Source organism: Nannospalax galili, unplaced genomic scaffold, assembly GCF_000622305.1.
Source record: "Nannospalax galili isolate Female #2095 unplaced genomic scaffold, S.galili_v1.0 scaffold618, whole genome shotgun sequence".
Taxonomy (NCBI): Eukaryota; Metazoa; Chordata; class Mammalia; order Rodentia; family Spalacidae; genus Nannospalax; species Nannospalax galili.
The window spans coordinates 273,328-297,130 of record NW_008341873.1 but is presented as its reverse complement, the minus strand read 5'-3'; the positions used below and the strand labels follow the sequence as shown (position 1 = coordinate 297,130).

At 47.1% G+C, this 23,803-nt stretch overlaps 1 protein-coding gene across 2 annotated transcripts in view; it reads left to right on the top strand.

The window, feature by feature from the left end:
• The window catches only part of Bcar3 (BCAR3 adaptor protein, NSP family member), a 120,426-nt gene that overhangs the window by 87,798 nt on the left and 8,825 nt on the right, over positions 1–23,803 (top strand). For both annotated transcript variants that reach the window (XM_008837475.3, XM_008837476.3), the window contains 6 exons: positions 3,820–3,948; positions 7,663–8,105; positions 10,677–10,780; positions 11,831–12,483; positions 18,212–18,327; positions 22,454–22,625. In XM_008837475.3, coding sequence (XP_008835697.1) covers positions 3,820–3,948; positions 7,663–8,105; positions 10,677–10,780; positions 11,831–12,483; positions 18,212–18,327; positions 22,454–22,625 — 1,617 coding nt within the window. The remainder of the gene's footprint in view (positions 1–3,819; positions 3,949–7,662; positions 8,106–10,676; positions 10,781–11,830; positions 12,484–18,211; positions 18,328–22,453; positions 22,626–23,803) is intronic.

Below are 23,803 nucleotides of genomic sequence, written 5' to 3'. Positions count from 1 at the left end.
CCCCCCCCCCCCCCCGCAAGACCTGCTCTTTTTAATGCATTAGAGCCTGTCATCTTGGCCCACAATGAAAAGTGGTTTGTAACTTCTTGTCTTTGGACCAGCCTCCCTTAAACTCTTCTTTGTTCTTTTAAAGTGAAAATCTAGGCAATTTTCACCATGTCCTTGTCACTTATAGGAATGTGGTTTTGTTACTGTTCTTTTGTTTTGGTTTTGAAGACAAGATCCCATGTATCCAAGGCTGGCCTAGAACTCCTTATGTAGCTGAAGATGACTTTGAACTTCTGATCATCCTGCCTCTACCCCCTGAGTGCTAGGATTACAGGCATGTACACCATGCCCAGTATATGGCATGTGTTTTGAAGTCTGGTCTCCACCTCAAATTATTCAGGAGGGTTCATGTCAACCCTTCCCTTTCTGTTCTCTTTGGGTGCCACTGTGTCACCCCTGTCTCATGTAGCAGCCTGTCTCTGAGCGTAGCAACAAAGAAGAATAATTATAGATTTTCCTCCAAGGAGTTAGGAGAGAAGTAACAAAAGAGCCAGCTGACTTAACAGTATATCAATCAAAGCACAGAGTGAAAGACTGTTATGTGTAAAGTGCTAAAAATGCTTTAAAAGAAAACATATAACTAATGCTGAGAAAGGGGGAGGGGAGCAGAGTGGTAGATGTCCAGGCCTCAGAGAGGAAAGAAACACAACAGTAAATAGGTAAATAGCTCTTTGAGTGTGGGCAAATAAATTTCAGTGAAGAATTATAGTAAACCCAGTGTACATTTTTAGATCTTCTACATTGTCAGAGCTCAGACCTAGAAGTAGGAGGGTATAGCACAAAGGGTTTAAGTGAGATATGTATGTCTAAAGATGAGCTCGGCTCACAATATGGGCTAGGATTTAGTACAACCAGCCTTGATGGGAACCCCCCCCCAAAATCATGGGCTTTATGAGACTCAGCAGTTCCATAGAAAACCAGGAGCCGGTTATTGTCGGGCTGGTGTGTGAGCCCCACGGGCGTCAGTGCCCCATTCCAACCTCTGTGTTGCCATTGACTGTGGCTTCCTCCTTGCGATCCAGGATGTTGCTGAGGTTCTGGTTATCACATGCCACCCCAGAAGTCCTCTAGCTCTGCAGTTTCTTTTTTCCTTGGCCTGGCATCTTCTAACAGACAAAAAGTGAGGAATGTCTTCTTTTAGTTGAATGACAGCTTGCCCAGGAAAAATGGAGATTCAGATAATTTAGGTGAAAGGGAAAATCCTCACAACTGAGAAAAGCCATAGAAGTTCCTTATCCAGGGTATTTGTTCATGTGGTATTACTGGGATATTTGTTCATATAATATTACTGAGTGCTTGCTGAGTTCAGGCCCTGCCTGAGGGCTGTGATGAAAAGGTTGACAGGGTTCTGGAGGCAAGACAGATAATAGACGGCCATCAGTTGACAACCTGCCATCTATACATGAGTCATCAGATGTAGCTGTACATAATTAATGCTGAGACCTGGCAGTGTCAAACACTGCTGTGCGAAGCTCATGGGAGTCATGGACAGCCATCCACACACCACTTTGATATAAATTCCATTCATCAAACACCCCACAGCAGGGCATCCTGGCTCATACCTCTAATCCCAGCACTCGAGGTTGAAGCACAAGGATTACTGTGGGGGACTAGAAAGATGGCTAAGTGACTAAAAGCACATACTGCTCTTGCAGAGGACCTGAGTTCAGTTCCCAGCATCCACATCAGGTTGCTCACAACTGTCTGTACCACCAGTTCTCAGGGATCTAGCATCCTCTTCTGACCTCCATGGGCTCCTGCATGCATGTGGTGCACATAAACTCACCCAGACACATACATACATACAAATTTAATCATTAATGTAATAGGGGTGGCTAGAGAGGTTGCTCAGTGGTTAGAAGCACTTGCTGCTCTTACGGTCCAGGATGTTGGGGAGAGTCTGGCTATCATGTCACCCCAGAAGTCCCTCTGGCGCTGTAGTTAGTTCTTCCTTGGCCAAACCTTAGTGCAGTGGACCTGGGTTTGGTTTCCAGCACCTGCAGCAACTCACAACTGCCTATAACTCCAGGGGACCCAAAGCCCTTTTCTAGCCTCTGCAGCACTAAGCATGCATGTGGTACATACATAGACATGCAGACAAATACTCATACATGTAAAATAAAAATCCCAATTTAAAAAGATATTACTGTGATTTTGAAGCCAGCCTGGACTCTATAATGAGTTCCAAGCCAGCCTGGGCTACGGTATGAGACCCTGTCACAAACAAACAAAATGAAAGAACAAAACCACTCCTGAGTTCTTGTCCTGATGTCCTGAGAGAGGAGGAGAGAGGAAAGGAAAAAGAAAGACTCCACCCTGAAATCTGAGTCACTCTCCAGCTAGCGCCATCCAAGGCCACTTGTACAGACTGACTAGAGGATGCAAATCCAACTGTTTAATCCTAAATATGACTTTGTTTCTTTGGGCTGGAATGGATTTGGAGGGAAGGTTGGGGAACTTGGGGAAGTACAAGGACTTCAGTGACTGAAGCATGGTTTTGCTGGGAGCCTAGCTGGGGTCAAGTTTAGTCTACATGTATAAGTAGACACACTTCTAAATTAAACCTAGAGCCAGTATCACCCAGCTAGAAACCCTGCAGCAATTGCTGTGCAATTATCAAGCTGAGGTGAAGAATGGTTTTCACTTTGTTTCCACTCTATCCTAAAAATGAAATAGTATATTAGAAAAAAAAAATGAAAAACATTATTCAAGCTGGGCATGGTGCCACACACCTATAATCCGAGCACTCGAGAGGCTGAGACAGGAGGATTATCCAGTCAAACCTAGCTTAGGCTATATAGATAGCAAGACCCTGCCTCAAAACAAACAAACAACACAAAAAATGGGACTGTCAGGTAGCTTAGTGGCTAAAGCTCTTGCCATGCAAGGGTAAGGACTGACCCAGAACCCATGCAAAATCCAGTTGAGCACGGTGGCTCAGTGTAATCCCAGCGTGCAGGAAGCAGAGACAGGGGATCCCCGGAGCAAGCTGGCTAGCCAGACTCAACAGATTCAGTGAGAGAGCCTGCCTCAATATATAAGGTGGAGACTGAGGAAGGAAAATACTCCAGGTCAACCTTGGGTCTACACACACACACCTCACTCATCTCCATGTAAACGCAAACATTCATATACACATGTACACACACCACATATACATACATATGCAAACCAAAAGTTATATACAACTCATACCTCTACTGTTAGATTCAAGAGGTATAAAACTGCTCTGTCCAAGAGCTTTAGAAACTTTTCAAAGCTAACTTAATTCTTGAACTGGAGTTCTGACTACAGAAAAAAAAAAAAGCAGAGCCATTGCTAACAGCCCCAAGGTCTGTACTTTGGGCTGCACTGCCCCTGAGGCCCAGGGTCGAAGGCCACTCAGGAACTGCTGTCTTTCCTGGCTTAATGTTAAGGCAGTTCTAAAGGAGAGTGAGAAGCTCCCATGGGAAGAGAGCAAGCTAGCCTAGCTGTGTCCACCGTCCCTTGCATCTCTTGCTGGACCCTTGCAGCTCAGCTCATTACTGCAAGAATAGATTTCCCCTGCCAGGGGCTCTCCGTGCAGGAAAAGATTTTATAACATACCTGAAGTTGGAGAAGCGGAAGGGCGCAGCTAAGCGTAATCCTTATCCCTCTCCCCTCCCTGAACGGCTTTGGGCCTACACCTGCTTGCTAGCACAGCAGAGAACCAGTGAGGTGGAAGTCATCTCCAGTTGGCATGGCCTGGCCTGGTCCAGGCAGGGAGAGGTCACTGTGGACTCTGTGTTGCAGTTCTCCAAGGAGAGACACGTCATGGACAGGACCCCCGAGAGGCTGAAGAAGGAGCTAGAAGAGGAACTGCGGCTGAGCAGTGAGGATCTGCGTAGCCACGCCTGGTACCACGGCCGGATCCCCCGACAGGTACCTGCTCTGGTCCCCTCATGCGAGGTCACACTGATGTTGCTGCTGGGTCCTTCTCTGAAGTCACATGGACTCAGTACTGTTTCGTGAAAAGATAATGCTGTATAGTATCTTAACTTAAACCCATCTCTAAAGACACCTTGGGAAGAACCAAAGGCAGGAACCCAAATACACCACCACTCAGGCAGGAAAGACAAGTGCTCCTGGGGTCTCCAAACACATGGAGTTGGAGGCCACAACCTCAGTGTCAGCTGCCTGAAGTAGGGAGCCGGCAAGGGTTCAGATAACTAAGTTCTTGGCCAGTGGCCACGGTCTTCTAGCACTTGGAGCCTGCCCTTTACCTCAAAGGTGCTTACCTCAAATGGCAGGGTAAACAGCACAGACTAACAAGGCCACCCTAGATCTAGTGGAACCAGTGAGTATCCACTCTCTTTGCTTCTTTCCTATTGGGTCCTGTGACCCAAAGATGGGGAAGAAGAGGAGTGATACCAGCCACCACAGCCTTGTACCGTAGAATACACTTCATGTGACTATCATCAATGTTTCTATTGCTGATTTAAAAAAATTTTTTTTATGAGTGTATTTCCTGCGTGTGTGTAAGCCACCCATGTCGTGCAGTGCCTACAGATGTCAGAAGACGGCATTGGATCCCTTGGAACTGGAGTTATGGACAGTTAGCTGCTGTTTGGGTGCTGGGAACTGAACCCACGTCCTCTACAAAAGCAGCTAGCAGTGCTCTTAACCACTGAGCCATCTCTCCAGCCCCCTGATGTTTTTATTTATTGCTTTAAATTTTTTAAAAATAGTCTCAGGCTGCAGAATTGAAGTATATAGACTCGCATGGATTTCTATTGTGAACCTAATCCCATCAGTTGTTAACCAAGGATAACATGAAGTAGGCTGAAGAAAAGGGGATCATGTTGTAAATACTGTTTCTCAATGTAACTTATTTTGTAGGTTTTTAAAATTATTTTCATTTTATTTATTTTGTGTGTGTGCATGTATGTATGTGTGTATTGACCTCCACATTTGGAGGTCAAGACAGCTCGAGGGAGTCCGTTCTCTTCTTCCACCGTGAGGGTCCTAGGGACTCAACTCAGATCATCAGCTTTGCAGCAAGTGCTTTCACTCACTGAGCCATCTTGCTGGCCCCAGATTTCTGACCTTGGGTGGTATTTTTTATAAGCTTAAAATTAATTGTAGGAAATATATATAACAAAAATAAAATTGAACTCTTATCCTTAATTGTCTTCCCTGGAGAGAACTCTTATGAACATTTTGACATATATCACCCCCAGAACTATTCAGTCAAGTGGGGGATCATGCTGCATATGCTTTCTGTGGCCCACTTTCCTCATTTAATGATGTGTCCTGGGAATTCTTGCTGGCTGTAAAATACACTCCTGCACTGCCCCCATACACACATCATGATTTATTGCACACTTTGAGTGTTTCTAGCACTCTGACCAACATCCTATACAATAATTACCATGTTCAGATCTCTAATTCTTTCCACAGGCTGGATTCCAAGAAATGGGATTTCTGGGTGAAAATATTTTTTAAGGCAAAGATGCAATTTGAAGGCAACCATGGTAGCATGCTATTCCAAGTTAGCAGTATACTGTTGCTGAATGCTGGACTATCCCAGAAAAATTGTCAGTTTATTGCTCTGATGACCATCACTACTGTCTTTCTCCTTAGTGTGATCATAAAATTCATTCACCATGAACAATCAGCAATATGTCATCCTGAACTAGACAGTGGAAACACATAGCAATAACAACAACAATGTGCCAACATTTGATCCCTTGGAAGCTTTTAGCCACTCTATAAGCAATACCGTTATCTACATCTTATGGCTGATGTGATGAGCCAGGAAGAGCTTATGCAACTTTCCTAGTCACACAGCTGCAGCGGAATGCACACCCAGGTGGTCAAGCTGTACCACAGTGCAATTCTTGACTGTAAACATTACCACCATACTCGTTTCCTGCTTTTGAGTATCCATTGTGCCTGCAGGATCTGTGCTAGTGCTTTACATATGTTACATGTGCAGATACAGAATCTTTGCAATAACTTTATGAGGTGAGGGAGCCCAGCCTGACTCTTTCCAGTCTCCTACCATGTCCAGAATCTGCCACATCTCTAGTGACACTCTTATGCCCAGACTCATTCTTGCTCTGGAGTTGGAAGCTTTTAGCCACTCTATAAGCAATACCGTTATCTACATCTTATGGCCGATGTGATGAGCCAGGAAGAGCTTATGCAAGGGGTGTGTTAGGTGAGGATTTCTAAGGACCCAAACAGCCTCCTCCTCCCTTTACTGGTTAGAAGGGAGAATTGGACCCACCAGGCACACATTGCCTCATTTCTTACTTCCTGTTAATTTGTATCCTTTAGTCCGTGTGAATGAGTCCTCTTTTGACACTTCCCTGGCCACCCTCATTTGAAAGGTAACCGTCCCAAGCATCCCCATCTCCCTTTCCAGTGTTCTTTTCCTCGGCTTCACATCTGAAACACATGCCGCTGTTTATCCTAAGACAAGAGTACTCCACTAAAAATAGAGAGCCCCAGAAGATGTATGCTTCGTCACTACTATGTCCCCAGTACCCACAGGCTGTCCTCAAATTCACAATTCTCCCGCTTCAGCCCCCTGAGCACTGGGATTACAGTTGTATATTGTCATGCCCAGCTAGTAAATATTTATTTATTTATTTATTTATTTATTTATTTTGGTCTTTTTGAGACATGGTCTCCCTGTAGCCCCAGCTGTCCTGGAACTCACTATGTAGACCAGGCTGGCCTTGAACTCACAGAGATCCGCCTGCCTCTGCCTCCTGAGTGCTGGAATTAAAGGAGTGCGCCACCACATTATAGTTTTTGAATGTGACATTTGACAAACTAAAGGAAGAGGACTAGGGAGATGGCTCAGTTGGTGAAGTATTTGTCTTCCAAGCACAGGGGTCTGAGTTCAGTCCCCAGAACCCACAAAAAAGGTCATAAATAATAAAAAAAATTTGCCTAAAAGAATATCACTTTAGCTTTATTGAAGTTGCAATTTTAAAAATATTTTATTTATTATTTTTATTTTATGTGTATGCATGTATTGCCTGCATGTACGTAAGTGCACCCATGTCGTGCAATGCCCGAGGTGGACAGAAGAGGCTGTCGGATCCCGTGGAACTGGAGTTAGAAGAGTTGTTAGCTGCCATGTGGTACTGGGATTTGAACCTGTGTCTTCTGCAAGAACAGTCAATGTTCTTAACCACTGAGCCATCTCTCCAGCCCTGAAGTTGCAATTTTATAGGACTTTATATAAATAAAACATTTCACTTGTTTAATAATATGAATTATTAAAGTTTTCAATAAAAGTAGAAAAGAGGGGAAAAAAAAGGTCAGGTGTGTTATAATCCCAGAACTGAGGAGGCAGAGACAGGCAGGGCCCTGGGGCTTGCTGGCCAGCCAGCCTAGCCTAGTTGGAGAGTTCCAGGCCAATGAGAGGCCCTGACCAAAAAAAAAAAAAAGGTGGCTAGAGCCTAGGGCATGACATTCAAGGCTGTCTTCTGGGCTCTATATACATGTACTTGCACACTTGTGAGCATACATGTAGAGGGTGGCAGGGAGGCCATAGCAGCACTGTCTTCTGTTGCTCCAGAAGGTCTTTAAGAGGATGCAATTTGTCTTTCTTGCTTCCCACTTACATTTTGTCCACAGGTATCTGAAAACCTTGTACAGCGAGATGGTGACTTCCTAGTTCGAGATTCCCTGTCCAGCCCTGGGAACTTTGTCCTGACCTGTCAGTGGAAGAATCTCGCTCAGCACTTCAAGATCAATCGGACAGTTCTGCGGCTCAGTGAGGCCTACAGTCGTGTGCAGTACCAGTTTGAGATGGAGAGCTTCGACTCCATCCCTGGCCTGGTGCGCTGCTATGTGGGCAACCGACGGCCCATCTCCCAGCAGAGTGGCGCCATCATCTTCCAGCCCATCAATAGGACAGTGCCCCTTTGGTGCCTGGAGGAGCGTTATGGCACCTCACCAGGCTGGGGCCAGGAGACCAGCCTTGACATGGGAAGGCCAAGTGTGACTAAGAGATTGAGCCTCACTGTAAACAGTGCCCCAGCTCGAGAGCAGAGCTTTCCCCGGGGAAACCTCCTCAGGTGAGTCCAAGGGGTGCCCAGTAGGGCAGAGAACCAGTAAAAGATGCTACAAATATCCACTGTTAGTGGACTGTTGTCACAAGGATGTATATGATTCTCAGTTGAGGGACATCAAAAACAAAAGGTGGAGCTGGGTTTGGTGACACGTGCCTGTAATCCCAGTATTTGGGAGGCTGAGGCAGGAGGATTGCCACAAGTTCAAGGCCAGCCTGAATTACAGAATGAGACTCTTATTTCAAAAAACAAAACAAAAGGTTCAGAGGCTAAGCAGGGGAGAGGCTAAGTTGAAGGCCAGGGAATGTTTGGGGAGATGCTGCAAGGAGAGAGGCATTCCAGGTATTAGTATGATTCCAGGTATTAGTGCAAAGGGTTGATTGGTAAGATTAGAACAGAGGGTCTGGTGTAAGGGAGAGATGGGTGTAAGAGGAAATCCTAGCTATGAAGTGGAGGCCTTCATGCCAGACTAAGGAGCTGCAAAAGCTTGGGATGGTGAATGGCATATCCTAAAAGAGAGCTGGGTACCAGCAGGCACAGGATGAGGAGAGAGACCAAAGCAGGGAAGTCAGTTAAGGTGTCATGGAGGGCCTGGGTTATAAGGGAGAAAAATCAGGCTTCCTCAATCTTTGGGGTTGGATGGAGACTGGAGAAGGTCACCTAGGAGACCGGAGACCATGGGAGAAGGGATGTGCTGTGAAAGAAAGTGTTGTTTCATTTGAGCAGGGACTGTGGGCATGACGAGTGCCAGTCTCCAGCAGGGATCAGGGCTGAAGAGTTAGACTAGGGACTGGTCTGTGTGAAAAAGGTGGTTGACTTGGAGAGACAGATGGGGTTTGAAGGACAGGAGCATGTGGTGTGTCTAGGCTGCAGTTTAAGCCTTGAGGAATGAGGAGAGAAGAGTTCAGAGTATAAGGCAGAAAAAAAGGGGCTCCGGGACACACTGTCTTTGCACAGGACCTTGCTTCCACAGAGTTGAGAATCCTCAGATCTGACCACCAAAGAGGGAGTCAGAAAAGAGGATAGATGTAGACTAGCCCCTCTACTGTGCTGTAGCCCTGCTACAGAGAGTTTAATTCTACTCTCTGGTTTTCAATCTGGACCAGGAGGAAATATCATAAACTGTAATTTCTTTACTGCAAACAAACAAAAAAAATGTATTGTGAAATAAAGGACTCTATGAGTAACACAAATTACAATTGTGTTCCCTGGGTGGTGTTAGTCAGCATCTGACTCAGGACATGTGGCTCCATGCTGGCTCCTGCTGGCTAGCTGTGCCACCCTGGGCAGATGCCTCAACTTCTCTGGGAGTCCCTTTCTTCATCTGGAAGCATTGAGCTTTTGTGAGGGGTAAATGATCTAGTACGTGCTAGCAATCCTAATAGTTATTATTCTTTACAGCGGAGAGATCAGGCTAAAGGCAGAAAGGCAAGGATGGGTATTCAGAGGCGCTGTTCTGATTGCCCTCTGGAATTTAGAGGCTCCTTTATAGCTTCCCACAGGCAGCTGCCTAGAATCTCCAGGTGGGGGAAGGAGGAGCTAAGCATGACCTATAGCCCCAATGGGCTTGTTTGCCTTGCCCTGTTGCCCTTCCGCAGCCTCCCCACGTCAGCTACAGCCCAGTGCCAACTGCTCTGACTGACGTCTCACCTGCTGGTTGGCTGGCAGCCTCAGGCAAAGGTGTGTGTTCTCAGGCAGGTTGTGTTCCACTTGTCCAGCTGCTCTAGGGCCCTGGAATCTGACCAGTTGGTCATGGTGGACACTGCTTTAAATGTCACGTCTCAGAAGCCAGTTCCTTTCGGAATTTGCCCTGTCTTACCTTATCTCTGAGGGGTTGCTGGGAGTTGGCTGGCTATTTGCTTGTTTTTTTTTTTCCCAAAGGTAGGGAAGATCTTCCGATTTCTGCAATGTCAAAATGTTTTGTGTTTCAGGGAGAGCCAGTTAAGGGTCATTGCAAACTGGCTGGTGCTGTGCCTTTTCCTCTAGCAAGAGAATCCAGTCTGCTGCTTGGTGCTTACTAGAAAAATCTCCAATTTGAGTTGGAAAGGACAGGAGGAGGCCGTCTGTGGGTGCTCCCAACCAGCCAGGAAGATAGGTGTTGCAGCCTCCCCTGGAATCTACAACTTGGCTGGGGGGGGGGGTGGGCTGCAATCTGTGTACTGAAAGGAAAAGTGGCCCCCAGCTTCCTTCCAGCTGCCTCTGAAGCACTGTGGAAAATTCATGTTAAATAAGTCATTCCCCCGGGTCTGAAAGTCATTTTAGGCTCTCTGAAAAGTACACATTCCAGTTCATCAGATACCCCACCCCCACCCCAAGAGGGTGGTGAACCGTGCGGAAGGAAGGGCAGAAGAGGCATCTTAGGACTTGACTGCCTTGGCCCTAGGGATGCAGGCTGGAGCTCAACACCATTGTTTATTAATTGTTCCGTCAGTAATTCCTCCTCCATAGACATTCCTTTACTGTTAGGGTATGCACAGCACTCATTCTGAGCAATTTTCTTCTTTTAACTTTCCATGACGTTGCTTAAAGGTTTTACTACTTAATGATACGTTCTGTTCCTTTTGTCTTCGGCTTCAGGAATAAAGAGAAGAGCGGCAGCCAGCCCGCCTGCCTGGATCACATGCAAGACAGAAGGGCCTTAGCCCTTAAAGCCCACCAGTCGGAGAGTTACCTGCCCGTAGGTAGGTGCTTGAGAGTTTCAGGGAGGAGGGTGGCAGTGTGGCCCTGGCTCCCTTCAGGCTCTTCCTGCTTGATCAAGTCTCCTGGGTTTGAAAATGTCTGCCTTTTGGAGGAGAGAGGTTTGGCAGGAATAGTATCTGGTTGCATTGTGCTAAGCTGGACACTTGATGCATGAGAATGTTTAACCCTCACAACAAGCCTTCAAGGCGGGCACAGTTATTCTCATTTTGCAGCTGAGGAAACGGAGACACTGAGCTATTACAGAAGAGGGTCACCTAATGTTTACACCCAGATGTTCTGAGCCCTTTTGATAACTAACTGGTGGCTGTCATGACAGAGGAGCCCACTCCCTTAGTCCCCTCCCTGTGCAGCAGTGTCTGGGTTGGTCTGGGGCTCTTGGCAAAGCAGCTGTCCACAGACAGCTTACTTTCTCTCCAATCTCTTTTCATGGCCAGGAGAGTGACATATGGGATGTGGGGAAATCCCATAATCATTTCACATTAGTAGGATGCAGGATGATTTTTCATTCCTTTGCTACATAATCTTCCATGGGGCCGCAAAATGATTTTTTTCCCCAATGCTCCTTTGTAAGCTATTTCTGAGAAATTTGTGGCTTATCTCAGAGTGCTTGACTACCTTTCTTGTACCTCTAGTCTACCCATAAATGCTGCTTGGGACCGCCCCTTGTCTTTGAGAATGACTCAGAGCTCTTTATGCTGTGTGGCTGAAGACTTGTTTTTAGGATTGTATAATTCACTGTCCAAGATGTATTTTCCTATTCTGACTGTCCCAACCAGCTGTGTCTATAAAATGATGTTCTGACCCAGCCCCTAGGGTCTAAAATCACCCCTGGAAGAGTGGGGTAGGGCCAGCTTAGCCTTTGTAATGTTCTAGGCCACTCTAGACCAGGCCTGGGGAACTCACACTGTTTTCTTGGGAGAGAGGTGAAACCCAAGGGCAGGGAGGGAGAGCTGGGAGCTGTCGCTTTGCTTTGTTTGTTTTCTGTTCTCTACACAGCTGAGCTTTCTCTGACCTTCTCTACTCCTCCACAGGCTGTAAGCTGCCCCCCCAGTCTCCAGGTATGACAAGCCCCTGCCCCAGCTCACCTGTGTTCAGGACTGGCAGCGAGCCCACCTTGAGTCCTGCGCTGGTTCGGAGGGTCTCTTCAGAGACTAGGGCAGGAGAAGCACTTCGGGGATCGGACAGCCAACTGTGCCCCAAACCACCCCCAAAGCCCTGCAAGGTGCCTTTCCTCAAGGCTCCCCCTTCTCCATCTGCCTGGCTCAACTCCGAGGCCAACTACTGTGAACTGAACCCTGCCTTTGCTGCAGGCTGTGACAGGGAAGCCAAGCTTCTCTCATGTGCCCAGGGCAGCCACACCGAGCTGCTGACAACTAAACAGAATGGGACATCAGGTCCCCGGAACTCTGGCACCAACTACTTGTTCCTTGATGGGGATGACCAGGCCAGATCTTGGGAACTACCACTGGCAGTACAGATGGATGAGGGAGAGGAAGACAATGGCGAGTTTGTGTCTCCCCTCATGGAAACTATGTCCTCGTTCAGACCTAATGACTTTGAGTCAAAGCTCCTTCCTCCAGAGAACAAGCCCCTGGATACAGCCATGCTGAAACGGGTAAAAGAACTCTTTACCAACAGCAGCGCCAGAGTCATCGCCCAGCACATGCTGAGCGTGGACTGCAAGGTGAGTGCTCTGGGCAGCTCCACATTTGAAGGTTTATGAGGGGCTCTGGTAGATGCTTTGCTCTAGGGAAAAGCCTGAAGATAACACAGGTGTGGAGATTTATTTGCAGGGTGGGAACCACAGTCTGGGATACCTTCGTCCAGCAGGAAGCTCATAAACACCACCTTGGACAGAGGGAGGGCAGGCCTGTCCCTGATCCCAACCCTGCTGGGTAGGGGCTACTATGAATCCTCCTCCCACCTGGTGCTTAGTTAAAGATTCTCCCCTGGCCTCAGCCCTGTCAGACGTGGAAAAGCCAAGGGAGAGGGGCTATAGATGAAAATGTAGGTTCTGGAGTGGCAGAACACTGGCTATTTTTATTTCATTATGCTTTGTACTTATCTTCATGCCATACCTGTTTTATGATGATATGATCTCTAGGATAATCATCTTTAATATCCTCTTGTGGTTTTTTTGTTTTTGTTTTTGTTTTTAACAATAATTGCTCAATTTATAGGACTGGAGAGATGGCTCAGTGGTTAAGAGCACTGGCTGCTCTTGCAGAGGACCTGGGTTCAATTCCCAGCATCCACATGGTAGCTAACAACCATCCGTAACTGCAGTTCCAGGGAAATCCAATGACCTCGTCTGACCTCCACAGGCATTGCATGTCACTGGTGTGCTTGAATGTATGCAGGCAATATACTCATAAAATAAAAATATTTTTAAAAAATTTTAAAAATTGCTCAATTTAGAAAAATTATAAGATGCAGATTAGTAGATAAAAATCAGACAAAATCCAGTAAAGGCACTTGCTGCCAAGCCCAACAGCCTGAATTCAATCCCAGAACCTACATGGTTGAAGGAAAGAACCAGCTTCCCAAAATTGTCCTTTGATGTCCACACACACACCGTAGCACATACCTGCATGCACACACACACACACACACACACACACACATACACACACACACAGAGTAAATAAATGTAATAAAAATATCAAAACTCAGCCGGGTGTGGTGGCACACGCCTTTAATCCCAGCACTCGGGAGGCAGAGGCAGGCAGATCTCTGTAAGGCCAGCTTGGTCTACATAGTGAGTTCCAGGACAGCTGGGGCTACAGGGAGACCCTGTCTCAAAAAGACCAAAAAAAACAAACAAACAAACAAACAAACAAAAAAACCCAAAACTCGGGGGCTGGAGAGATGGCTCAGCAGTTAAGAACACTGACTGTTCTTGCAAAAAACCCAGGTTCAAATCCCGGGACCCACATGGCAGCTAACAACTGTCCATAACTCCAGTTCCAGGGGATCTGACAGCTTCTTCTATTCTCTGTGGGCATTGCATGACACAGGTGCACTTACCTACATGCAGGCAATACACACATACATAAAAAATAAAAATAATATATTTTTTAAAAAATCAAAACTTATTTGAAAATCTCCAGCCCCTAGCAATCACCATTGACAACACCAGGTGTGTGCAGTAACAAATGCATTATTTTTTTACATGTAAATAACACTTGCTTACCAAACATAGGTAAAGAAACACTACTCTAGAACCTAGGGCATTTCATAGAGCCATGTCTTGAGACTGTCTTTCTATGTCTACTACTTGTATATCATCACTTCATAGGAAGCATTTTCTTCAGAAGCAGGCAGTTTTGTTCATGAACCCTATATTTCTAGACAACAGATGTGTCACGCTGTATGAGTGTAGGATACAGCTGTTGATGTCTGGGCATTTGAGTGACAGATATGGTCTCAGTGAAATTTAAAGGCCTTTTTAATTTGAAGCCCCTTTTCATTCATAGTTCAAGGAAGTCGATTAGTTTCAAAGGTCAAGACTTGTTCAAGAACTGGATTTTCCTTCCTGAGTCAGGAATTGTGGCCTGAAGCCTAAGCCTGGAGGAATGCCCCAGGGAGTTATGAAGCTGATTAAGGACCCCCTTCCCCCAAACAGCCTGAAGGACCACTAAATTATTGTTGGCTGTCCTGGGTGGAAAAAGTCTCTTTTCCTGAATTCAGGACTGGAGGGTAACTCAATGATTAGTGGCCATGCTGGTAGAGGAGGGTGGGGGTTCCCCTGCTAAGCAGGCCCTGAGGAAAGAACTGCTGTAGAAGAATGAGGCTTATTGACTCCTCACAAGTGCTCAGATAATTTGCCATGTTAAATCCTTACCTCAATGTGAAGAGATCTAAACCTGTCCCAAGGCAAGAGGATTGAGAGTTTCTCTCCCAGCAAGTCAGCCATGCTGGGCCCTGAGGCTGAGTATTCAGTACCACGCCAGTAGGCCAGAGGTCAGTGAGATTACCAGCAGGCATGAGTTTACCTGTCCATCCCCATGTCCCCAGAAGAAACTAACAGGGTTGGATGGTAGTCCAAAGGACCACTGCAGTAGTGACTGCAGCCTGTGTTTTGATAAGGGGCAGTGCCTGCCTCCTGTTTACAGAAGCCCTGGTACCTTCCTACCACCTTTGAGTCATGAAATGAGAGCTGGAGTCTGAGCCCAGCTGAAGAGTTTGCATTCTGGTTCCTTTTCTCCTCTTGATGGGGTCTCATCCTTGTCTGTCTTCAGGCTCTTCTGGAAGATGGGTTTCATGGTGTCCCCAGGCAGTACAGAAGAGCCAGCCTTGACTCTGCTTGGCCCCACCTCAAGGGCCAGGCTGTGTTCCGCCTTCTTCCTTCCATCCCTCCACCATCCTTTCCTTGTTCTCTTCCTAGAACTACCAAGAACAACCAGTGTCTCCAACAGGAAAATTGTTCCCCACCCCAAATGCAGCAGCAGCCAGATGGGGCCACCCAGGAGCCAAAAGCAGGCCTGGAGCAGCATCTGGGCTCCATGTGCCCATTCCCACCCCTGCTCATGGCCCAGGCATAGCTGCCCATTAAGGCCATCAGGACAGTGGGTGGTCTTGAGCAGTGGAGGCTGTAGCCCAGCAATGTCTGGCCCCCTACCCTAGGGGTCTGGTTAAGTCCCCTCCCACCCTGAAGATGGGCACTGCTTGTGCCTCCTGCCTGTCTTCCCCTATAGAAGGGAGGCCCAGTTAAGAAGTTGGCCTTCAGGGATAAACTGCCTGAGTCCATATCCCAACACTGATGGGTTAGCTACACGACTCTCTTTCTCAAGCCATATGTAGGATGAAATACAGATGGGTGGTTATTGAAAACTAAGATAATACATATGAAGCCCTGGGCTTCATGTGTGGCCTAGAGTGAGCACTAAATGTTGCACAGTGTTATAGTCAACCTTGACTAAGCAACTACTGTGGTCTAGGCTAGCTGGCATCTCTTTCCTAGAGGGACCTGCTGTCTGGTAGGAATGGGATGGGGCAAAAGGGAAGGCAATACAGGACCACAGCCCAGCCGGGAAATGCTCTGTACAGGACTCATGGACTCTCTAGGCAGAGCCTTGAGCAAGGGCTTGAGGTGAGAGATTAGGATAGTCTGAGATGAGTTTGGAAGGCTGAATAGTTGGCCAGGCCAGTGCGGAAAGCATCTTGCAGATAGATGGAAGGCACAAGTGTTGAGACGTGTCAAAAGCCATAGGGACAGAGGTTGATATACAGAGGATTCATTTGTAGATCAAAGAGGTGGGGTCAGCGGGTACAGGCCTGGTGGCCTTTCCATTTGTAAGCCTTTGCTCCAGGGCTCATATGGGATCCTAGCATCACAATACCTTACCATCAAATTAGGACACTGACCCATGAGTGTGTGGGTGTGGGTCTGAGCCCTTTGTGGACCTAGCAGGCTTATTACATTTAGAAGGCCAGTTGGCAGGTGGGAAGAGGGTGAGGCCAGGTATCGGGGCTCCTCAGGACACTAACAGCACAGTGGCCTCAAGGCAGTGTAGAGAGAAGGAATGGATAAAATAGGAGACTTGACAGAGCTGAAGTAAGACTTGGGGGGCTGAGGGCTTTGCAGTACCTCAGCTTAGGGTACTTATGTCCCCGAGCTGAGTCCAGCCTACAATGAATGCTCCTCCCTCTATATCCCTCAGGGAACCTAGCCTAGGCCAGTAGGGTGGGCTTGACATCCCTTAGTCCTGTAGTTCAGCCCTGTAAAGCATCCTCACAATGGCCATTTCATACTAAAGTCAGGCTAGAGGCATCCTGCTCTCAAACCAGAGGCCCCAGAATGCCTGCTAGTGCTTCCAGAACAAAACTGGGTTAGTGGGTCGGGCTTGGTGGTGCAAAACTTTAATCCCAGCACTCAGGAGGCAGAGGCAGGCAGATGCCTGTGAATTGGAATGGAGATCAACCTGGTCTATGGTGCGAGTTCCAGGCCAGCCAGGGCTGCATAGTGAGACTCTGTCTCACAAAACAAAAACAACTGAGTTAGTGGCAAGCCTTTCAGTCTTATTACACAGTGTATATGGATTACAGTGCACCACCAAAGAGGTACAAGGTTTGGAATCTGACAAGGTCATTGTCTAAACAGATGAGGAAGTGTACAGGGTCTATACGAGGACTGTCTTGCTAATGTCAAGCAAGAAATCTCTTTAAGATCTGTCCACAGCTGTCTGCCCCCCTTCCACATGGCCAGTGATTCACAACTTATCTTTTCAAATAGTTCCAGGGTGGAGGTGTCTAAAGTCATTTGAATCCTTTGCAAAGTCTTTGAGAAGGTGAGCTTAAACTGCAGCCCAGAGAGCAGAGTTAAGACCATAGTATGAAACCTGCATCTCACACTATATATGTGTATGAAATTGCCAAGGAACAAATTTAATCAATGAAGGGGAAGAAGAAAAAATAACTGTGATAGGATAAGAGCTGGCTTAGACAAAGAAAGACTTTTAAGAGAAACCTCTCCAGAGGCGACATGATGTTGGAGAACTTGGCTTTCAAATCACTACATATGTTTTTAATGGTTTCCAGCCGTAAGATGCATTTACTGCACCCAGGAGAGGTGTAATTAAGGCCAATAGCAGCCAGCCATGGCTGTTAAGTGAGAACATGAATGGCAAAGCCCAGAGCAGAGGGGAGCTTGGACACCACTGCTTTTCCACCGCAGGGGCTGGTCGGCTCTGCACACACAAAGCCTTGCTTTTGGAAGCAAAACGTCACAGCAGGATCCAGCCTGTGTCAGGCCAAAGCTCCAGCAAATGGCTTGTCCCACTGCTAGACAGGAACATATACCAAGTCTGCAGGTTTAGACCAGTTAAAAGGTCCTTCCATCTTTTATTTGCCCACTAAGCGTGTGTGTGTGTGTGTGTGTGTGTGTACATGCTTGTTCACATATAGGGAGGTGAATGTGTGCACATGTGTGTGGAGGCCAGAGGCCAACTTCCAGTGTCCATCCTAAGGAGGCAGCCACCATGTTTTTTGAGGCAGGGTCTCTCACTGGGACCTGGGGCTCCCCAGTTAGGCCAGACTGGCTAACTGGTAAGCCCCAGGGATCCACCTGTCTCTTCCTCCCCAGCTCTTGGATTACAAACACACATCACCATAACGGGCTTTCTACATGGGTTCTGGGGATCAAACTCAAGTCTTCATGCTTGTGCAGCAAGCTCTTTATGGACAGAGCTAGGTCCCTAGCCTCCCCCCACCCCCAGCTTTCTGTTTTAATGTGTTTACTAAGATGCTTCAGACATCATATACAGGAAATATTTTTGGACAGTGTTGCTCCCAAAGAAATACATTCCACCCACAGCCAGTGTCCCAGTGTGCTCTATTTCTTTTCACATGCTAAATTCATGCTGGGGCCAGCCCACTTCCTGATCAGTGAATTTCAACTTGGCTCCTGACAGGTTGCTAGGATACTTGAAGTCTCTGAAGAGATGAGGAGGAACATGGGTGTGAGCTCAGGGCTGGAACTCATTACCTTGCCTCATGGACGCCAGCTGCGCCTAGACATCATGGAAAGGTGAGCACTGCTGTTTCCAGCCCCTTCTGCTCCTCCTCACAGGCATCTGAGCAGCAGGATGCAGAGAGAGAGGAACAGCACCAGCCTGTCCCTGAGTCCTGTCACTCCAGGGCCTGAGTGCCTCTTCTCAGAGATGGAGGATTCCTGGAGAGTGCAGTGCATGTCAGGGACATCACACCTTCCTGGCCCTGTTCCTGGATAGAAGATGGGGCAGGTTGCCCTGCTTGAAGCTGTGGTGGGGCAGCAGCTGGAGCATCAGACCTTCCCGCTCCCTCTCACCTCTCATGAACAGCCCACCTTTGTCTCCCTGGAGTTCAAGATCCATTGATGAATTAGGTGGGGTTGGGAAGAGTGGATTTTGAACAACTTTCTTTGTGGGGCAGACAAAAGGAGAACTAGGGGGTCAGGGCACTCAGTCCTTGAGCCTCTGAAACCACTCTGCCATTTTCTAAAGAAAAATTAGAATCCTGGATGTCTTAGTTTCTTTTCCCATTGCTATGATAAAATACCCTACAAAAGCAGCTTAAAGAAGGGTTAATTTTCATTCACAGTACTTTGTGGTGGGAAAGTCAAGGCAGCAGGAGCTTGAAGCAGCTAGTCACATTGCAGTCAGGAAGCAGGGAGTGGTGAATGCATTCATCTGTTCAGCCCCTTCTCCATTTATTTATACAGCCCGGGCTCCCAACCAGGGAAAGTGGGCCAGCTACAATCACAGGTCATTTCACCTCAATTAACATTATCAAGATAGTCCCCCATAGGCATGCCCAGAGGCCCATCTCCCAGGTGATTCTAGATTCTGTCAAGTTGACAATACCGTGACACAGACTGTCCATTAAAACACACACATGCCTATGTACATGGGAGGCTAAAGCAGGAGGATCAAGAATTCAAGGCAAACCCAGGCTACGTAGTGAGACCCTTTCTCAAAAAAAAAATAAATGAAACAAAACAAAGACACCTACGAACATGGAATGTTTAGAAATGAGGCATGCTTTTAAGAAAAGAAGCATAAGACTATATTTTCATATTGCCAGACAAGCTGGTCTTTTGTACCTGTACACACACACACACACATTGGGCAACACTGCCTTGCTATTAAGTTTTCTGTTTGTGCATCCCATGCTCCAATAACCAGGACTGACTGCCCTGGTTTTCTGTGATACTCTTGGTTACTACGCTGTCTGGTTGTGCTTGTGCTTTCTATGGTGATAAGAATGAGCTCCTCAATACTGGCTGTTACAGTGACTACTGGACACATTTCAGACACCTGAAATGCTAGTGCAACTGATGAATGAAAAAATTTAAATTGTAATATTTACTTTAAGTGTAAATATCTCCATGAACTAGCAGCTGTCCTCCTCTGGTAAGTAAGGGCTGCATGTCACATTACAAAAATGGGTGTGGTGCTACATTCCTATAATTCCGGCACTGGGGACGCTGAGGCAGGAGGCTCACAAGTGTGAGGCCAGCCTAGGGTCTATATAATGAGTCCAGGCCAGCTTGGCCTGTATATGGAGACACTGTCTCAACAAACAAAATTAAATAAAACAGATAACCTTAAGAGAGTACGGCAAGAGACTTTGAGATCAATCACTTGGCTGTAAAGCTGCACCAACCCCAGGGCCATTGCTTTGAGCTCATAGCTGGAAGTGCTTACCATCAGCAACAGGGAAGGCTGAACTGAAGTCATGGTATGGTAGGGAGGCTGATAGGAAGAGACTTTGCTCAGCAAGCTCATGGTGTAAGGCTTTGGGGGAATTACACACCCACTTCTGAGCGGCTGCTTTCCCTACCTTCTCTCCCTCCCCATGTCCAGCTACCTGGCTTCTTGGTTCCACTGACTTCCACTGTCTGGGCCCAATGGCCACTTTCACTTCCTCATTTCTCACGGATACTTTACCGTCTGAAGCCTCTTGTGTTCCAGGGCTAATGAGCCTGAGCCATCCTTTACTGGCATTGAGAGGTGTGCCAGAGTGGCGCTCTGGGCCCAGGCCATGCCCAGCAGGTGTAAGGCTTCTCTCCTGCCTGTTTGCTGACTTCAACTCTCGTCAACATCCCTTTCTTTTCGCTCTTGTTTGCTGCTTGCCTAGACTCTTGCATTCTTAATTTGTTTCATGTCCAAGGCTGACTGTGGGATTGACCCACAGAGCTTGGGGAATGGTTTGATTAGTTACAGTGTGTTAACTAAATAAAGGCCAAAGTCAAAGGGGTCCAGAGCTGTTCAGTGACACCACTTTCTTGCTCTTGAATCAAGTATAAAACCACTCTTGACTTTTGATTTGTCACCTCATTCCTGGGCAGCCTAAGCTGGAAGCATCCTTAGGGTAACACCAGAGTACCTCCTGCTACCAGCCACTGACATGTGAGCCAAAGGCTTACCATCCTGAGTCATTCACCCACAGCAGTGTACCCAGGAAGTCCCACATAGATGGTGCACAAGTGATTGGCTATTATTACCCAGGTAGCCTCTGATAGCACCCCAAGTTAAGGAGTGTGAAAACATAGGGGGATACCTGAATTGAATGCGGCATGAGAAGTCAATTCACTGTTAGAAAAACCACCTGCAGTGTCCAGCTGAGTTAATGTTAATGCTTTACTAAAGGACAAAACTCTTCAACACATACAGCCAATAATAAAAATATACTTCAGGTCTGTGTTTGAATCCATTCATTGTGAAAGAGGAGAAATCAGAGAAAAGGAAAGATATGGGACAAACAAGTAAAATGAGCCAATACAGCTGGGCCTCAATGGAGCAAGCCTGGGGCAGGAGGTCACAAGATCAAAGAATACCTGGGCAACTTACTGAAAGCCTCAAAATAAGAGGGCTGGGGATAGAGCTCAGGTGTCCAGAGGATTTGCCTACTATGTGCAGGAGCCTGGTGTGGTGGCACACACCTTTAATCCCAGCATTAGGGAGGCAGAGGTAAGCCGTGAGTTCGAGGCCAGCTCGAGCTAGAGGGAGACCCTGTCTCACAAGGACCCCCCCCCCAAAAAAAGAGGGGAAACACACAAACAGAGCAATGATGGGAACAGTTATTTTTACACCAGCCTAAGGTCACACTGCAAGTGAGCAACACACAACTCACACACACACACACACTTGGAACTTGGAGATAGCAGAGCTCCTTAGCTAACAGTCCTCTGTTCAAGGAGGGGGAGAGACCAATAACCTAGGCACAGAAAGAACACAGGATGGAGCCCGAGCCCCAGTTGTGAACTTTTGGGACAGTGTGACCCTGGAGTTTCAAAGGCGTGTTGTAACGTAGTTATTAAGTCACCTTCAGCACTTGCACCATAGCCTGGCAAATTGAGACAGCTTGTGCCCAATACAGTAAATTCCTGAGTCTAGTTTTATAGAGAGAAGAAAAGGGGTCACAGCCTGGGCTTCCTGCCACCAACTGACCCTGTTCATATTAGTCCCACTGTCACATACAAAAAGATCAGCCTGCTTCCTGCCCTGGGCCTCTGAATTTGACCCATGTAGTTCAGAGTGAGGAGAAGGGGAATTGCTGAAGGAAGCAGGCATTCTGTTTTATTAGGGTCTGACCTTACAGTGAATTCCTGCCTGTCAGCTCTTTAGTCTCTGCCCACATCTCCAGTCACCCTGTGGCCTGTGCACCAGGGCTACCGAACCCTCTTCTTGCCTCCTCTTTCTTCCTCTAATTCTGATACCTGGGACCTCTTCCTGGATCAAATATACTCTCTCATCTTTTTTTTTTGTCCTTTCATTCCCCAGTTCAGGGGGAGGTAGCCCCAGGGTTCCTAGGAGTAGCATCCCCTGTGTTGTGGGGGCGGACCTCGTATCTCTTTGGGCCTCTCGTGGTAGGAGAGGGGGCCATACAATCACAGGCACTTCAGAGCAGCTTTGTCCCAGGAAGTCTGTGTGCTCTCACATCCAGAGCTGGGAATGGCCATGTCCTGGGGCATCTTGCTTTCTGATTCCATAGTGCACCCTCTGTGCCTGGTGTGAGGATTGTCTCTATTGAGATCAGTTTTCCAAGCAGGTCCCTCAGCACATTTCACAGTCATTGTGGCCAGTGGCACATAAAAGCTCAGTTTCTGACTGATTAGGGTTGTTTTCTCCTGGTCCCTCTGACCCCAGCCTAACCCCTTGTCTCCTCCTCAGACACAACACCATGGTTATCTGCATCGCAGTGGACATTCTGGGCTGCACAGGCACTTTGGAGGACAGAGCAGACACCCTCAATAGGATCATCCGGGTGGCAGTGGAGCTGAAAGACACCATGGGGGATCTCTATTCTTTCTCCGCCATCATGAAAGCCCTAGAGATGCCTCAGGTAAGATGCTGGTTTTGTGTAGCCCCTTGAGTGGGTGTGCATTTAACACTTGGCAAAAGAGGTCTGCACACCCGAGCCATGCACATCCGACTGCTCCAGGCCAACCCCTAAAGATAAGCTGAATCTTAATTACAGCTGCCTTGCTTGGGGCAGCTGAGGGCACTGTCCTTGGCATTTTGGTTCTGTTTATAAAAACACTGGGTAACTACTGACAGTCCACACCTCATCTTTGATGTGCAATAACAGGATTTATACTACTAACAACCAGTGTTCCCGAAGAACCAGCTAGAACAAGACACCTGGCTAGAGTGTGTGGGGTGATAAAGGATACTTCTGTCTGGGTGTGTGGCCAGTTTAGGTAATGCCTGGGGGAACCAAGACATTTAAGGAATTTATATCAGAGAATCCCTAGACTGATTTGTCTCAAAGAATCTTCCTCAGGTTCTTTGAAACCTGAGGAAACAGACCTCTAGCTCACTCACCTGACATGCAGCCCTTGTTAGACTGTCTCAAATCCAACCTGCATATTTGTCTATATTGGTGGGTGTTGATTTGGGTGTTTTTGGAAGCATGTCAAACACCTGCGTTTGAAATCAAATGGGCCTCCTAGAGGGAAGTCATGGCTGTTTCTACTATTTGAGTGAGTACTTGGAGGATTTTGAGCAGGAGAGTACAGTCCTGCAAGCAAAGTCTGCCACCTGGACACCACAATCGCTGGTTCTTTAGCCTGGCTGCTCCCTAGCCACAAATTACCTCTGAAACCCTGCCAGGTGCTCACAGAAATCCATCCTGGCCACTGAGTGAGACAGTTGCAGTCACATGTCCCAGAAGACATAGCACGGCTAGCACAAAATTTCCTTCATTAAGAAAAACAGAGACTGGAGAGATGGCTCAATGGTTAAGAGCACTGGTTTCTCTTGCAAAGGACCCAGGTTTAATTCCCAGTACACACATGGTGGCTAACAGGCATCCATAATTCCAGTTCCAGGGGAATTCGACACCCTATTCTGACCTCTGTGGACACTGCATGACATGGGTGCACTTATATGCATGCAGGCAATACACTCATACACATAAAATATTTTTAAAAATTATTCCTACAATCTACTGACAAATTATACATAATAGATCAAGAAAAATATCTCTAGATAAGGTTTATTTGAGACCAACTGGTCATT